Source organism: Pteropus vampyrus, unplaced genomic scaffold, assembly GCF_000151845.1.
Source record: "Pteropus vampyrus isolate Shadow unplaced genomic scaffold, Pvam_2.0 Scaffold53, whole genome shotgun sequence".
NCBI lineage: Eukaryota > Metazoa > Chordata > Mammalia > Chiroptera > Pteropodidae > Pteropus > Pteropus vampyrus.
The window spans coordinates 1,170,456-1,189,271 of record NW_011888834.1 but is presented as its reverse complement, the minus strand read 5'-3'; the positions used below and the strand labels follow the sequence as shown (position 1 = coordinate 1,189,271).

The window sequence follows — 18,816 nt, the reverse complement described above, 5'->3', positions numbered from 1 at the left end:
TACAGTCTCTTGTAACACATTTTAAAAGCATGCAGGGCCTGCTTAGCTTAGAGCAATACAGACTTTTTGCGGCTACCCTCGAACAGAAGTACAAAGGTCTTTAATTAACTTTACCAATTTCGAAACAACCTTAAAATCTATCAGTCCTATCCTTGATAAAATTATCTAGTCTTTGATACATCTGATTGGAGTGAAAATTTGGGTTTGTTCTTTCCCCTAGTAGATTCAGGAAGTAGAACTTTTGAGTTGTAAGTTTTGTTTGTTTGTTTGTTTGTTTGTTTTTAAGACAAAATACTAATATAAAACCTCACGAAGGAGCTGGCTGCTCATAACACTTGGGTTTCTAAAAGTTACAGTATCCTCTCAAAACAAGATTTGGGGCCTTTAAGTGGAGCACGCTCCTCTCCACATGTGCATCAGCCAGCCGAGGCTGCATCAGGTCAAGGCGAAAGGCAACCCCACACCCTCAGCAGCTTGTAACAACGAAGGGTTATAATGCTGTTCTCTCATTCATGTTCATGTGGCATGTTCCCTGTGGGTCAGCCCTGCTAGTCCCCACGTCCTCACTGCAGGGCCTTGGCTGCCGCTGCTGCCTGATCTCAGACATTGCCTGCCTAAGGGCAGAGGGAAAGAAGAGACTAGAGAGGTTTTGACGGTTCTGCTTAGAAGTACTTCATTGTCATTTCTAACCACATCTCATTGGCCATAGCAAGTCACATGGCCCAGCCCAACATCAGAGGTTTGGGGAGGATAATCACCCCCCAGGGAGAGGCGGTGAATACTTTGAACATTAATCCAGTACAGGCTGCCGTAGTGCAAGATCCCAAAGAAGCCAGAAGTCATTTGAGTCACCAACTCCCCTTTTGAGCCATCTTTACTAAGAATCTAAATTTAAAGAACAGGCCATCACCTCATTTCTGGCATAAAAAATTTCTTTTAGATTTATTTAGACTGCATTTCCAAAAAAACACCTAATGCAATTTAGAAGGGGCTTAAAAACAAAAACAAACAAAAAAACTAAGCCTGGAACAAACCGAAAAAAAAAAGTAAAAACTCTTTAAAAATATTTAAATTACAGGGAAAATTACCTACATTTTTCTGGGGAAAAAATATAATTCAGCATGAGAATTTTGTTTAGAATTGCCATTAAAACCAGATGCCAAAATAGAAAAAGGGAAATTTTATTTCTTTTCACATTTGAATATCTGTAAGTGGGTGTCTTGGTAATTAATTATAAGCTCTCCAGAAATGAGTAAAGTATTAAGTCTGATTTGCCCATTTAACCACTAGCTTATCACTAAATACAGCTATATTTTTGTCTGTTTTCATATTCATGGGCCAAAATTTTAAGCAATTTAAAAATAAATTTTTGTGTCGACAAGAAACGCCATGAAGAATCCAGGAGCAAGTTGTGGCCGTAATGAGCCAATTTCATGGGCTTGTAGTGATACAAACAAAAACTGTTCCTTGCAACTGGGAGGTCAAGATGGAAACTTTGACAAATATATCTTGTCTTTATAACACAAAATTTCCTCTACCAAATCCCATATATATTATTTATTTATTATATAAATGTGTAAATATTTATTTGTAAATATATATATATCTATACACACATCCATTCATACATACATATATACATACATTCACTGTTGATGCTTAAAATACAGAGAAAATGGGATCTCTCGATTGTTATTTGCCAACTTGATGGCAACTAGATTCATTACACTGAGAATGCTATTTATAGGCAGTGTATCTTCTGAAATCCTGAACCATTGCTTGTGCAGAAAGCAAACAAATATTTGCTTGAAAGCTTTTAAATATGATATTAACATGCGAATTTTTTCAGTTTTTGATTTTTTTAATTTTTAAAATTGTTAAGTTTTCATTTCAATTGGCCTAGTCTTCGTTTATTTAATGCTTAGAGAGATGTTTGATCATTCTCAGGCCAACCAGTTCTCTGAAGGCATATTAAGCTCAAAATTTAACTCAAATAATTCTTTTCCTTGCTTTTCTGTAGATTAAACATTCAATCTGGTCTGTGTAAAATTATTGACTGCTTAAAGTACCTTTTGCCTATCCCTGTTTCTTGAGAAAAATAATAGTTTAAATGGTTTATATAACTAAATATAATTTATGTTGATTGAATTCTTTTATTCTCAGAACACTTAAAAGAAAAACTAGATGACTATATTAAGCTGTGGAATGGCCTAGTAAAGGTATTTAGAAATGAGAGAAGAGAAGGCTTAATTCAAGCACGAAGTATTGGTGCCCAGAAGGCTAAACTTGGACAGGTAGGAAACATTTTTATTCTTGATATCTACAGTGTCAACATTTTGGTTTTGGTAAAAGATCATCTGCATTTTTAAGTACCCTTTAAAAATTTTTTCAATTATAGTTGACGTTCGATATTATTTTATATTAGTGTCAGGTATATAGCATAGTGGTTAGGCATTTATATAATTTACAAAGTGACCCCCTGTTAAGTCTAGTACCCACATGGCACTAAGTACCCTATTTTTTTTAATCGAAATGAAAATGCCGGCTTAAACATATAAAACTTATATGTCAAAATTGACTCTAATGCTAACTAATATTAGTATCTCATTTTAAATTGTGTATCATGTGTGATGTATCATATATGAGTGTTCTTTCACCCTGCCTCTTTTTTTTTTTTTAAGGTTTTGATATACCTTGATGCCCACTGTGAGGTGGCAGTTAACTGGTATGCACCACTTGTAGCTCCCATATCTAAGGACAGGTAATATTACCTTGCTCTTTTTCTTTCCTGTCATCCTAGGAGGACAAATAATATTCTCATTCTTCCTATTCCAGTTCCATTCAGTACATCAAATGTTATCAAGTGTTATCACTCAGCTAGTTGTTTCCTGGGGTGGAGCTAGACTGATAACTTTGAACTGATTCAAATGCAGGCGGTTGAGCATTTGGGATGAGCCTAGGGCATCTGATCTGAGAATCATCTGTGGTTTAGTTAATCTGTGGTTTAGCTTTTGGAGCTGGAGACTTCCTCCAGCTCCAAAAGCTTTCTCTATGAGTAATACTAATTGCTCCTTCTACCTGTGGTAACAATTCTAAAGACTTGAAAGAGCAAGCTTTGAAATTATACCTATTGGTTTTTCTTATGCCCTTTTTAATTATTACTCAAGATATTAAGGACAAGTTGTGTCTTGTGTCAGGGCTGTGGGTTCCTATAGAAACTTTAAAGTTTAGAAATAGACAGCTATTCCATAGAAATGCGATCCTCATTAAATTTACAGAAATGTCTGAAAACAATAAAAGTCAGCATCAATCTTCTAGTTCCAAAAGCCTTCCCTGATTTTGGTCCAGAATGCTGACTGCCTCTGACTCTAAGAAAATAAGATAAGGCCCTGTGGCAAACGGCATGAGTCAAAGGAGGAATTTTAGAGGATTTAATCATCAGAGGATTTAATGTGAAGATCTATTATAAACATTTTTCACATGCTGTCTTGATTTAACGCTCACAGCATTCCTGCAAGATAGATATTATTAGCTCCATTGTACTGAAGAGGATACTGAGGCTTAGAGAAGTTAATTAATTTGCCCCAAATCAGAGAGCTGATAAACTATCAAACTGAAATCTCTTTGGTACACCTTACACTTCACCATTTATTAAGAAATCTGATATCATGAGAAGTGAGGAAAGAGAACAAACCTTCACCTCTCCAGGTGAAAACTAGCAGTCCTCTGGTGTGAAAAAGGTAAGGAAATGGTTTTCCTGGGGTCCTGTGGCAATCCCACGAATCACACAGTGACCCCTTCGCTGTCCCATGGCAGTTATTCTAGAGGGAATAACATACCTTTCTCAGATCTACCTTCACCATATTGAAATTCTAAGCCCCACAAGTTTTCCCCTTCTACTTGGTTTCTAAACATCTAAAAAGCCCCTTAACGTGGTTATGAAAAGTTGTAATCTCCCTTTTAGGAAATGCATTTTAAAATCCTTTCCGATAAGATGAGCACTGAAACAATCAGACTACCAAATTATAGAGTTGACTGTAATTAGTCATACAGTACTAGCAAGTCAAATACAAGAGATTTTTTTCCTCCAAATTCTCAGAAGTTCTTCAGCAGATTTTGAGGGATTTTTTCTCTCATTTTTTTAAAAAGCAGGAATACAATACTCTTTTTTTTTTTCCAACAAAAGCTGTTTTTTGCAATAAAAAGGAGTTGGAAAAGAAGATCAAGGAAAAGTACAGAAACAGATTTTTGGTAATTGCTTCCAAAAAAAAAGAAAGCAACAAAGAGTTGGGAGAACTACTAAAAATGTAGCAGGTATTATCTTTTTTGTACTGATGTGTGCATATGCACACACCACACACAACACACACACACACACCCCACACACACATTTACTTTTTAATAGAGGATTAAGAGGAAAATAACAAGCAGGAAAATCTTGTAAATAATACAAAATTACCAAGAGAAAGTCGCCTGTAGAACCAAAATGAAAATGAGAAAACACTGTGAAGCTCAAAGACATGGCTCTTTGTTCTTGACGTTTGTCTGTAAGCCAAGGGGTGAGTCCCCTCTGTCCTTCCCTAACGAGAACAGGCTCCTTGACTTTTATAGGACATTCATTGACTTCTGTTTCCCATTTAGATATCAAAGTCCCCTAGTACAAATAACAAACAAAAAACCCAAAAACCAAATCAGTGATAAAAAGAGATAATATAGCTAGGCATGCTAAACCTAGTCAGTTTTGGGTTCTTAAATGCTTTTTCATTTTCTGTAAATGTTTCAGAACTACATGTACTGTGCCTCTAATAGATTACATAGATGGGAATGATTATTCCATTGAACCGCAGCAAGGTGGGGATGAAGATGGTTTTGCCAGAGGGGCCTGGGACTGGAGTTTACTATGGAAACGTATTCCTCTAAGCCACAAGGAAAAGGCCAAAAGAAAACATAAAACTGAACCTTATCGGTAAAGCTTACTACTTTATTTTCTTCCATGGAATGTTTATCTAAGTACTTTTTTGTTTCCTTCCCCATGTACTCATATAAATATGTGGGTCCATACACATCCTTCCATTTCATCTTTGCTGCCATCATCAACACACTACAGAACCATTTGCACTGTGCCGATTATAGATGTCATAAATGGCAACACATATGAAATTATACCCCAAGGGGGTGGTGACGAAGATGGGTATGCCCGAGGAGCATGGGATTGGAGTATGCTCTGGAAACGGGTGCCTCTGACCCCTCAAGAGAAGAGAATGAGAAAGACAAAAACTGAACCATATCGGTAATCACTAAATCACTTACATGTTTTTCTTTTCTCCAGCTTTTGCTAACCTATTAACTTCTCGCCAAGCTAAACCATTTGTTATTAAAACTGTAGATGCTGCTTTAGATTCTGAAAGCGCCTCTTTCCTTACACTATTTCAGATTCACTTTAGCTTCTTTATAATTGCTTTTTTCCTAAATGCAGGCTCCACTTTTGTGCGGGGAGGAATGTTATGTGGTATTAGTTCCAAGTACAAGTGAGAAAAAGAAAATTTTTGCTATCCTGTCCTAGTAATCTAGACATCAAATTTTATTTTTATGATAATGTCATTCTGTAAATTTACATACATAAATTACTTACAGTTCAAGTTTTATATCCACTTTGATGCCTTGGGTGTACTGTTTCCAATGAAAGGGAATAGCAAGAGGTGTTTTTGTTTTTTCTTTCTTTTGTTTCATATGCTAACTCTATAATATTAGTTTTGTACCAGTTAAATCTAATAAATAAAATACAGGACTTTGGAAAATGTTACATAGAATCTTTTATCACTTCCTTCGCAGAAAGAGCACTTTATGCTGCTCTATTCTTTTTAGGTCTTTTAACTGGAACATTTTACTGTCTTCCAAAAGAGTGGCCCCAAATGAAATGTTTCCTCAAACGTTAGTGTAGGCCTTTAAATATGTCTAATTTTATTTTTCTGATCTTATGGTTCTGCTTTTGATCTCTCTCTCTCCGTATTACACTGCTGATAATATTAGAACGCTGCTGGGAAAGGGATTTCCAGTGTCATGCAAATGCTGGTGGGATTTGGTGATATCACTATATCAAGCTACTGCAATGGCAAACATAAGGAAATTATAGAACTTTAGGCTCTATTTGACATTTTTCAAATTTCCCTTAGAAGTTCTTTTTCAGAATAGTCCTAATACTGCTTACCTGCTTACTTGACTAACAAACAGTTCTGGAAGAAAAAAATAAGAGATCATGATTATATTTTTATTTTTGCAAATTCCATGGGCAGTAAAGAAGTTTTTAGAAGTGTGCCAGAAAAAGTTAAGAGTGGTTTCCCTTTAAATAACTCATTGCTTGTCATGTTAAGTTGCATTTTCAAACATATACTGAGATCAGTGGGAATATATTTAAAGGTCAAAAAGGCAGAGTTATAATAGAGTAATTTTAAATAACAGTTAAATAAATGTGACATGAAAATATAACCAAAAATGTAATAGCGCTGTTTAGTGAGTTAGGCAGTATACTTTAAGAAAAGGCATAAGAGAATAACTTTGCCCTGATGTGACTTTTCTTTAATATTAAAAATATCACTTGATTCATTATTTGTCCACTCAACAAATATTTAATGAGTGCTTACTATGTGCCAGGTACTATTTTCTGGGGATAAATTTTTTTTTTTAAAAGATAGGTTCCCTCATGGCACTCAAAATATACTGGATGAGACAGAAATTAGGCAGAAAACTACACAAATAACTCTGGAACAGCAACTACAGTAAGTGATATGAAGAAAAACCACAGGATACATGGTGTTTATGGAAAGGAGAACCTGGTCCAGCTGGAGCATCTGGAATGGGCATCCTGATCAAGTGTTCTCAAAGCTAAGACCTGAAGGACGAGGAGTCATGGAGAAGGAGGAAGAACATTTCATGAGAGCGAGCAGCCTGAGTGGGGCCTGTGAGGTAGAAGAGAGTTGGGCATGTTCAAGGCACAGTCAGAGCAGCGAGGAACTCAGGAGGGAGCCAGCTAAGCCTCAAGAGTAGAGAGATGCTGGCGTCATGCAGGCAGGCCCACGTTGAGTCCCCTCTGCCTGCTGTGTGATGAGGCTTGGATGGGGGCAGAACAGACTAAAAGACACAAGTTAGGGAGTTGCTGTAGCAGTCCAAGCAGTGGTGGCTTGGTCTATGATGGTAGCAGTGAAGTTGGAAAGAGATAGACAGATTCAAGACATATTTTCAAGGTAGAATCAATAGGAATTAATGATAGATTGAATATTAGCTGTGATGATGAAGAAGATATTCTGATGATGAAGAAGGTATTCTACTTAAGAATCATGATGCATTAATAATTAATTGTTCAAGGGGGAGGCAGGAAACAGTATATCAATTATTCTTCTATCACTTTCAATGACGAGAGTGACTTGTCCTTAAAAAGCTACCAAATCTTTTTTCTCTTTTCCCTGAGAAGTACCCAATTCAAGATCCCATTCAAGAAGCCCCACAGATCACCTTTGCATTCCTACCTGCTGGCATAGTAAATAGCTATGTCTAATTCTCCTTTGTCATTTCTGTGCTACATTTGTAAACTCTGAATGAGCTGTGACTGTTCTAAGATAATTTACACCCTTATTTGGCAAGCCCCTGAGCTATAAAATTTAAAAATGACAGACTGTTTCCACGGTGTGTGGTTTTGCTTATCCCAGAATGATTCTTGAATCATTGTGAGTGCAGTTAGCAGACCAGGGCTATAGGGTTCAGTATTTTTAGGAGTGAACGAGAGAATTCTACTTTTACCAAATCTGAAGGCTTAATTTTTAAATCAATGAAGGAACCAAGACTCCCTCTAGTGGCAAAATGATGCAGTGCTCTAATTTGTAATGAACTATACAATTTGATTTCAGTTAGAAATTGGGTAAATTCATTAAGGAATTATAGACAGATTGTTTTGAAAAGGCTTTTATAATTTCCTAATGTTTGGCCATCAGTTTTGTCTCTTCTGTGCATTAGTTAGACTATACTCCAAAAAGGCTTATTGTCTGTCGGTAAAGGGATAATGGGGGGTTTGTCTTTAACAGTTATTGTAGTGTTTCTTTGTCTTAGGTCCCCAGCCATGGCTGGCGGATTATTTGCCATTGAACGAGAGTTCTTCTTTGAACTGGGTCTCTATGATCCAGGTCTCCAGATTTGGGGTGGTGAGAACTTTGAGATCTCGTACAAGGTAACATTTCATTTAAACAAGTGGTGTTTACTAAGTAGTGACTGACTTTTGTGACTTTCAGATAAAGGCTGGTTTCTTTGGAAAAAACTGTCTAATGCATTTCTCTAAATTATGAGGAATGACTAACAAAAATGTATGCCTTTGGGGGAAAAGAAAGCAAAATACAAGCTCCAAACTTACTACATATTTACATGGCTCAGCTAAAAATTGAGGCCAGCAAGCTTCAGAAATAAAAAATATGTCCTCTTCCCTCCACCCTGAGCCTTTCCACACCATCGGAACCTTTTTTTGCAGAGGTCCTTTGGAGAATTCGCATGTGTCGGGACCACATTTGACCATTCCCTGACTTAGTTACCCTTTATCACTGTAGGGTGTGATGATTTGGGACAGAGGCAGATCCCCACATGACCTCGTGTCCTCACACTGACAGTGGAGCTGCCTTCCAGCAGCTTCCCCATCCTCGAGCAGTATGTGAAAGAAAGAACTCTTTCACAGTTTGAGTTCCACAGATACTCATTAGCTCTTGTCTTAAATGTTCAGTGCTTACCACTGGGAGGGATAGGAGACAAATAACTCAGTCTTTGCTCTCAAGGAACTCACAGTCGATAAGAATAGAATTATACTTAAATTCATAATACAGTAAGAAGGGTTAATGCCATTTGGTTGGGGTGATTAAGAAACAGCATCATGCTGGAGGTAGAATTTGAGGCAGAACTAAAAAGATGGGTGTGATATTAATAAGTAGAGATAAAGGGAGAGGGGGGACTTCTAAGCAAAAACAAAATGAGGAAAGGTACAAAGATGAAGCACGAAGAATGTATTCAGAAAACAGTGAGGCATGCAGTTTAACAAAATCTTATGGCATGAGTAAGACAGACATCCAAGAAGAAAAATGGACAGATATGGTAAGAACATGTTGGAGAGAGCCTTTCATGCTGAGCCAAGAGATTTTTACTTAATTTGATAAGCAGTGGATACCCACTGAAGATATTAAGCAATGAATAATATGACCCAAATCTGCCCTTCCACTAGAATAATCTCTTGCTATAAAGAAGGACAGCATTGAGGAGGGAGAAGCAGAGGTGAAGAAGCCAGGCAGGAGGTTATTATAATAATCACCCAGGTGGGAAATATATTAGCAATGGAAGTGATGAATGATGTTAGGATTGAAGATTCTGCTTGGTTTGGCAAGGTTACACTGGGAAAAGATTGCTTGGAGCTGCCCCTTAGTAGCAGTGAATTACTGCATTTTCTATTGCCTTCTTTGTTATTACATGAGTTCGAAAAACAAGCAGATTATTTTAGGATTTGTTTAGTTTATGAATTCTCTGTGGATACTGTATCTAATTAAGATTTCAGATTTACAGTTATAAGACAGATTTTCAGCTTTAAAGTATTTTAACATTTGAAACAACTTCCACATGTGTTTTTCCTTGATAGATATGGCAGTGTGGTGGCAAATTACTGTTTGTCCCTTGTTCTCGTGTTGGACACATCTACCGTCTTGAGGGATGGCAAGGGAATCCTCCACCCATTTATATTGGGTCTTCTCCAACTCTAAAGGTGAGTCTTTTGGTTGAAAGTGGAGAATGCTGGGGAACTAACATTTATGTGCCGCATGCTATGGTAGTCACATAAATGACAACTCACTGAACGGGATAAATCTTTTAAGCAATCACACAGGTTCTCACTTTTATGTTAGGCTAGACTCATTCATGAAATATGTTATTGTTCTTTAAGATTATTCATTGTATCCCATTTGGATTAAGATTCCTATATTGAATGTTCTCCTTGAAGACATCCAAGTAAATTCAAAAAGGACTGACATTCCATAGGAAAGTAATGGAAGGGAAAATACCAGCTTCCCTCATTCATAAATGAGTAAAATATTATTTTTTGTCTGCTTTTTAATAGGAATTTTTATAATAAACAAAATCAAATTTTGAACAGTACTTGCAAAAGATTAATACATTTTGTCCCTCAAACCAGGGAAACTTCACACAGAGGCCACATGTCCCACTGCTAGGAGGACGAAGGCCTCTGTCCTTGACAACAACTTTGAAGTTTCTTTGGCTGAGCTGCTGTCATAAATTCTGAGAGCCTCTAACTCTGATGCCCTTCATTTTCCAGAGCCCCTCACCAAGGCAGAAGCAGGAGGAGGTTTATTATGACTGCAGCTGCAACTCCAGACAGTTCCCAAAAGGGGAACAGATAACGGAAGCAGAAACAGCTAGGCAGTAAGAACCAACACAGAGCTTTCTAAGTGGCTAAATTATCTTAGAAATGGCAAAATGGAGCCCCCACTACAACAGGGGATGAGATTAAAACGTCCACGATAAAACAAAGATAGCACCAAATTAACACCAGGCCTGACTGCCACTACAGGAAAAGAACCTGCCCTTGGAGTCACACCCACAATCACGAAGAATTAACGAAAAGTCAAATTGATTCAAGATCTTGCTGCAAGGAAAAGGGAAAGAGACGAGAGGGAAATGCCCACTCTCAAAATTAACTGTAGATATCTTAAAAACTACCAAGGTACTAAGTGTCACGTCCAGCATATTCTTAGTGAATGCCTACACTGTGACAGGCCTTTCTTTTCTCCAGTTTCAGCCACCAGTGTGCCGATGGCCCACATCAGTTTATCCGACCCATATGTCTTCTCTGAGCTTCAGACCTATATAGTCAGTTGTTTTCCAGAATTATCCCCTTAGATATTTCAAACTCAGCGTAGTCAAAGCTGAACTTTTTAACCTTTTCTCAAAAGCAGTACCTTTTCCTGTATTTTCTATTTGCCTACGAATGAAACAGGGAGCTTGAGAGGGTTGTCCTCCTCAGCTCTCACCTTCTCAGGCCCTGAGGATCCCATCTCATACCTATCTCTTAAGTCCATTGCTTTCTGTGCTTAGTACAGGTCTTCAGATCTCTCCCATGTGTATGCAGTAGCCTCCCACTTTGCTCTTTACTGTCACATTCAACACCCTTCATTCTCCACGCACCACCACTGTTATTCATCTGAAAGTTAAACCTGATGTCTGTTACCTGCTTAAAACCTTTTGATGACTCTCATATAAAGGATAAAACTCAAAGTCCTTAAAAAAGATCCATGAAAATAATAGCTCACGTGTTTCGAGTGCTTACTAGGTACTAGAACACAAATCAAAATGCTTTCCATGGATTAACTTTTTAACTTTCACAACACACTCTAAGGACTATAATTATTCTCATCTCGAAATGAAGAAACTGAGGCAGGCTTTTGCTCAGTGAATCTTGCATTCCAGTTATGGTAAACTACCTGAAGGACTCCAAACATACCATGATTTGTCACACTTCATTTGCATTTCTCTTTGCTCTCAATACCATTCCCACCTGATAACCACCCCTTCAGGGTGGAGTTATCCATTGCCTCTCCATAGTACCCCTCTGGCCCTCTCCATCCCAAGCAATTAAATGTTCCTTTTTTTTTCTTGCTGTAACATTACATGTGTGTACTTAATTCTTTATTTTCATTAGTATCCAGAAGACATGGGCTGTGTCCAAATTTGGATAGATTTGCAAGGATTCAAAATATTTAGCGATAACATTGTGTACTTTTTTTAGGGTATGCTGCTTAAAACTTTGGTTTTTTATGCAGCTGTCCTGGCTCTTGCAACAACATGCCTACAGGAGCATGTTCACCCTTTGATAGTTACGTTGTAGCCTGGAAAATTTAATCTGAACGCCAGTGTTCCCACTCCTGATGTAAAATAGGGGTCAGCGACTGTCACCGAGAGGCCAAGTCCAGCCCTTTTTAGTAAATAGAGTTCTACTAGAGCACAGCCCACACCGTCTTGCGTGTCGTCTGTGGTGGCTTTCTCACTAGAACAATGGAGTTGAGTAGCTGCAACAGAAGCTTTACGGCCCACTAAAAGCCAAAAATACTTACTTGCTGGTACATGATATAAAAGAACAGGGACTAGATTGAGTATGTACTAAATCTCTCACCTGTATTCGTGCCTACATTCGTGCCTCATTCAATAAAACCTTAGCAATTAGTAGAACCTTTGTCAGTTATCACAATGTCAACTTATTTTATTGTTCTTTAGTTGCTTTTCCTTAAAGCATACCAACTGGGGGAAATATCCCGTTAATTCTGGGTTATAGTAAAATGGTCCTGTTATAGTTGTAACAAGAGCAACCGAGTTGCCTACAAAAATGTGTTTTATTAAACAGAGCTATTGTTTTTCATAATGGTTTCTGAAATGAGATTTTCTCATATGCGTGCTAGTACTATAGTTCTAATGGAAAGAGATTATTCTGGGAGGAATACCAGTGTTAGCTGGCCTCTCATAAATGCTCCCTAGATTTCTATTTCTTTAGAAGCAGGATAGACTGTATTATCTTAGAACACATATTCTCTTGCAGCTGAGAATCTGTGTCTATCACTTTTTACATGTGTGACGTTTTTACCCTTGGCAATTGACATATTAATGTCATCAGCTCAGCTGCATTTGTTGTTGAATTAAATAAGAAGTCCTATTGAAATAAGTTTGTTATATGTTAGTCATATTTCACATGTCTAAGATAAGCTGTTTATGACATTATAAATATTTCTGTCATAATGATACTAATTTCCTTTTTCACAGAATTATGTTAGAGTTGTAGAGGTTTGGTGGGATGAGTATAAAGACTACTTCTATGCTAGCCGTCCTGAATCAAAGGCATTACCGTATGGGGACATCTCTGAGCTGAAAAAGTTTCGAGAAGATCACAACTGCAAAAGTTTCAAATGGTTCATGGAAGAAATAGCTTATGATATCACCTCACACTACCCTTTGCCACCCAAAAATGTTGACTGGGGAGAAGTAAGTATCAGCCAGTATTCAGATCTCAAAGTGTATTAATTGGAGACTGAGTTTGGGAGAGGGCAGAGAGAGTTGGAAATGCTGAGTGAAAGAGAAAAATTCTTGGGGAAAAGTTTGGGTAAAAACTGTCTGGTAACCTCTCCCACCTTTCTACCAGACAGTTACAACTGCCCGGACCAAATGACCACGTGTTCCCTCCCCTCAGCCTAGGCACACAGGGCTCTAGCCTGGGACACCGTCTGCTCCCTCCGGCTCCTGCCACTTCTCAGCCCCTCACTCCAACTCCCATTCGTGGCTAATTCCAGCTTATCTTACTGCTCTCAAAGAAGAGATCACCAATACTGAAAAGCCTTTTTTATTCTTTCCCACTCCATCAAAAAGACTCAGTCCTGTGATCTTTCCATGGTTTTTCATAACACTCAAAATTGCCTCTCTCAGCCAGTCTGTAAGTGCTTCTTTGCCATCATGTCTAACACAGAGACCCCATATACAATAGGCACTCAGACAGTGCTTGTCAACTGAACGAATTAATTAATGCTGACAGAAAATAATTACAATGAAAGGTATTGATCTATGTTGTCATTTCGTTGTTTCCAAAAAGGAAAGTTTATTTTTGTATAAAATGTCATGCAAAGGTGGAAACCTGTGGTTGCTTCTCACCAAATTATCCATAGTCAGAGAAAAGTCTCACTGCCTGGCCCACTAGCCATACCCTTGGCCCCCTAGCTCCCCGGAGCCAGCTACCAAAAGTGCCACGTGGCCATTTGGGAAAGTTACCTTACAAATTCAGTTCTGGTCTAGACATCTAGGGCCAGTGTTTTATACCACTGTGGTTACATAACATTACTCATTTGTTTCTCATTCACATGAATTATCATGAATCTGAAATTGTACTTAATAATATCTTTTTATTTTTTCTTCTGTGCTATTTTATCAAAATCTACAGGCCAGTGCACTTTGTTAGAATGAGCTCATTCCAGTGTTGACTTCAAGACCATAAATTATTTCTGAGATGACTGCTATGCTCTAAACTCCTCCAGGACTGACAGTACAGCAATAACCTGGCATTACACATACCCAGATTTCCACTGTGAACTGCAGTATTTAACATGAAACTCTTTTTCTCTGATACTAGTGCTTATTAAAAACTAAACAGTTGCCTGATTTTTGGTTCTTTGTTCATTTTTTTTAGATCAGAGGCTTTGAAACTGTTTACTGCATTGATAGCATGGGAAAAACAAATGGAGGCTTTGCTGAGCTGGGACCCTGCCACAGAATGGGAGGGAATCAGGTAAATAACCACCCTTTCAATTTAAACCGATTCTTCAGTGAGAGCAGCCAGGCTTATTGATCACAGCATTTCTTTTGGTTTTGAATTTGGTAATTTTGTTTGGTTGGTAAAGTAAAACATTCTGTAAGACCACTGAAAATGGTAAAACTTTTACTTAAACAAAGGGATAATAGTAGTGCTGGTTTTCACATAAGCAGTCAGAATCTAGAATTTATGTCTGATACAAGAGGTTAGAATATATTCTTGTGTGAGTACATAACTATGTAAGTCTAGCTCCCTAACAATTTTATTTGCAAATATTATTTAGTATTCCACATTTTGCCCTAATAAGCTGAGATGTTACTGCCAGTAATTCATATTTCTCTAATACATATATATTACTTCCTTCTGTGAGTATTTTTATTCCCTCTGCTTTAGACTGTGAAACATTATGTTTCCACTTTTTCATTTTCTCACATTGTTGGTACATGATAAATATGTGTTAATGACTTATTCTATATCTAAGAGGCTAAAGAACATAATCCTTTAAGTGTTAGTTGGGTCTTTGCTAATATCGAAATGAATATAATTCGTGTCTTTGGACTTACAGTTCTGAACACACAGAAATATTATAGAAAAATAAGATAGTCATTGAGTTTAATTATAAGCATTGTTTGTTTGTTTAATGTATATCGACAGAGAAGGTGCTTCTCTTATTTTTTTTTTATAGCTTTTCCGAATCAATGAAGCTAATCAACTTATGCAGTATGACCAGTGTTTGACAAAGGGGCCTGATGGATCAAAAATTATGATTACACACTGTAATCTAAATGAATTTAAGGAATGGCAGTACTTCAAGGTATTCTGTATTTCAACTTCTGAAATAATAATTATATGCTATTTTATTTTAATAATACCTATCATGTGGAATTTAGATGTATAAATCTTAAAACCTATGTTCAAATTGACTTGCATTTTCCTCTCATTTAGTCATTTGTTTTCCTGAGCACTGACTTATTGTTCTATAATGAATCATCACTTTAATTCTCTGGTGCAATATTGTCATGTAAGGAGATCACGAGATGTCCACAAGACCCACTAATTTCAGTAACTCTGGAAGATCAGTGTTCTGTGAGGATAAATATATATAACATAAAAAATATTGTTTATATTTCATGTTGTCCAGTAGGTGGAGATAGAGACAGACAAATAATTCTTGGACGCTAGGCCTTCACAACTTCCTTATCATTGTTGTTTGCTAAATACAACAAGATAAATGTTGCCTATTTCTTGCTTTAAAGGTCACATTTAGTTATTCAGTTGACACTGCGGAGGGAGCGATTTTTCTCTTTTAGCTATGAATGTCAAAGTTCTATGCTTTAACCAATGACACCATAATAAAAAATAATAATAATAATTTTAAAAAAGCAAAAAATAAAAGTTCTGTGCCAAGTTGAGGATTCCAACATATTAATGGATTTATGTATAATTTTGAAAGTCTTGACTTGCTTAAATAAATCAATTTACTATAAAACATAAAGTTAGGAAAGCTGCCCCAAACTGAAAGAACGGGCAACTCTCAACTTTATTTGCTTATTTAATGTTCATTATCATACCTATCTGTCATGCAAGTACTTGTTTGCTATGTAGGTATGTTATTATGACCCAGCTTAAAATTCCCAGTTATCATCATTCATAGATAATTACTATAAAGTAGTTAGTATGTGTCAGTTGTTGATTCTTATAACAAGTCAGGAAGGAGAATATTAGCATAAACTCTGAAGGACAGAGCATTGATTTCCACAAAGAAATGAAAAATATTAATAAATGATAGATGTCAGTGAGAACAATGTTAGTAAAATAGTAAAAGAAGGCTAGCAGACCAGAAACTACCATTAAAAAGTAAAGGGCATAACACTGAATATACACTTGTGCTTCAGACATTACTAAATGTTTCCTGGGGCCCAATGATATGGTGACTTCAAAAAATAGCTAAAGCACAGCATACTACAAAAGCAGAGAAGGAAAAAAAAATGCAGAAATAAAAATAAGCAAAATACCATAGTATAGCAAAAGAGAGATTAATAGGAAGAATTATTTCTGATGAGTTTCACATAAGAAGTATCATTGTACCAGGTCTTGAGGTATAAAAAGGCTTTTCATGGAGGATAAATAAAACTGGGTAAGCAAAGGTATGTCATAAAAGCTTAGGAAATTCTAGGAATCACGTTTAGTTCGGTATCCCCAAATTGTCTTCCATATGAAAGAACATTGATCTTCCATACTGATAAGCAAGATCAGCTTCATTAGGAGTTCTCAAACTTGCCGGTCTCTGGGTTCTTTTTACACTCTTAAAAATAATTGAGACTCTCCTCAGACAGATTTTGTTTATGTAGGTTATAACTAACAATATATCCTAAATTGGAAATTCAGTCTGAGAAATTTTGCAAGTACTCATGTATTAATTTATGTAAAAGTAATAAAAACCATATTACATGTTTTAACACTTTTAATGAAAAATAACTTTTTTCCCAAAAATGTGAGAAGAATGGCATTGTTTTATAGTTTTACAAATCCCTTTAATGTCTGGTTTAATAGAAGACAGCTGTATTCTCATACTGCTTCTGCATTCAATTTAATGTCATATGTCGTTTTAGTTGAATTATATGAAGAAAATCCAGCTTCACATAAACATGCAGTTGGAAAAGGGAGGGGTAATTTAATAGCCTTTCAGATAATTGTGGCTATTCTTCTTTAATGCTACACCACAACTCCATAAGTGGTAGCTTCTTAAAAAGTTATTTGCTGTGTAGGATCTGAAACCACGTAAGTGAACATTTCGTCCTACGTTACACTAAAATCCATTGGTCTGTCTTACACTTTGAATGGATTTTTCCCCATGTCAGCTTTTGTAACATCATGCATTGCTCATTTGGAAAATACTGGTTCACTAAGTTATGATGATCTTCTAAATGTTGACACATTTCATTGTATAATGTCAAAAAATATAACCACTAATCTCATCAGAAACATCTTTAAGTATTAGGAAGCTGTCAAGTTCACAGTGGTGGATACAAGTTTTCCAAAATTCTTTATTTTTGCTCGAAAACTCAAATTTTACCAGTGGCAACAAATACTATCAGATTTGTGGATTTTTTTTTTCCTTGAAGTGGCAGACTCACTTCATTTTCAAGAAAATGTCTACAAAGTCCCAAGTTTGACTAATCATAGTTTGTCTATTAGTTGACCTTTCAAGTCAGAATGGCATTCCATGAAAAAAGCAGCTACTTGAACTTTCAAGTCAAACAATTGCACACGTGTTTTCCCTCAAGATAACACATGGTACTTCACTATATAGAAGTGCTTTATGCATATTCCCCGTTTCATCTTACAGAATATTTTTGAAAGTATACCCAAGGGTCAAGATTTAATAAAACTAATAAGTTTTACTGCTTCATCAAGGACATTCTTAAATAAAATTGGCATTTTCTCTTTTAACTGTGAGTGCATGGCCATGAAGAAGGTGACTATTAGCACCTTCAAGTAGTTTTTTGTCACTACTTGATTCATGCTGAGGTACCAGCACTTTTATCCACCATTACTTTTGCGCCATCAGCATAAATGTCAATCCAGTGAAAAGGGCAAATGGAATCTTTGTATTATTATGAAAATAGTTTTGATATTACAGATACAATTGTAGGTAGCCCAAGGACCACCGTCTGAGAAGCCCAGAGCTACATGAAGGTACCTACAACAAACAGATGAGGGCTAAACTAAGGCATGTGTAGTGGGGAAGGGAAATATCACACCTCAGTGACTGCTATGACATGAAGGTAGGGAAGGAAGGAAAGAAAGTGCAGCATGAAATGCCTCTGTCCTGAAGACTGGAAAGCTGGTATTGTCATTAGCCAGAATAGGAACTAGAGAAATAGATTTGGAGAGGAATATAATGAATTTAGGTTTGCATATGTTGAATTTAAGGTACTAGCAGTACATTATGACTTAAAAGTCATATGCACTTAAATAAACAATAAAAGGATTTAGGACATAGAAGATTGACAATCAAGAGAAATCTGAAGTCTGAGGTATGGTTGGTTTAAGCCTATCAAGTTTGCTTAAATTATCTTTTTTTAAAAAAAAAATTTTTTAATTTACTTACAGTCGACAGTCAATATTAATTTGAGGTGTACAGCATAGGGGTTAGACATTTATATATTTAGGAAGTGATCTCCCCTATAAGTCTAGTACCCACGTGAAACCATACTTAGTTAGTATAGTATTATTGGCTATGTTCCCTATGCTGCACTTTACATCCTCATGACTATTTTGTAACTGCCAATTTGTAATGAAACAGAATAGAGAGCCCAGGAAAAACCCCACACTTATATGGCCAATTAAACTATGACAAAGGAGGCAAGAATATATACAACGAATAGGTAAAGACAGTCTCTTCAATGAATTGTGTTGAAGAAACTGGACAGATA

At 36.6% G+C, this 18,816-nt stretch overlaps 1 protein-coding gene across 3 annotated transcripts in view; it reads left to right on the top strand.

Annotated features, from left to right (window-relative positions):
- Positions 1–18,816, top strand: part of GALNT7 (polypeptide N-acetylgalactosaminyltransferase 7) — a 107,509-nt gene that overhangs the window by 85,951 nt on the left and 2,742 nt on the right. For 2 of the 3 annotated variants that reach the window (XM_023530725.1, XM_023530727.1), the window contains exons 4-11: positions 2,164–2,294; positions 2,682–2,761; positions 5,108–5,290; positions 8,101–8,218; positions 9,659–9,781; positions 12,844–13,062; positions 14,255–14,353; positions 15,063–15,191. In XM_023530725.1, coding sequence (XP_023386493.1) covers positions 2,164–2,294; positions 2,682–2,761; positions 5,108–5,290; positions 8,101–8,218; positions 9,659–9,781; positions 12,844–13,062; positions 14,255–14,353; positions 15,063–15,191 — 1,082 coding nt within the window. Of the gene's footprint in view, positions 1–2,163; positions 2,295–2,681; positions 2,762–4,783; positions 4,967–5,107; positions 5,291–8,100; positions 8,219–9,658; positions 9,782–12,843; positions 13,063–14,254; positions 14,354–15,062; positions 15,192–18,816 lie in introns of all 3 variants that reach the window. The other variant, XM_023530726.1, reaches the window with a different exon arrangement.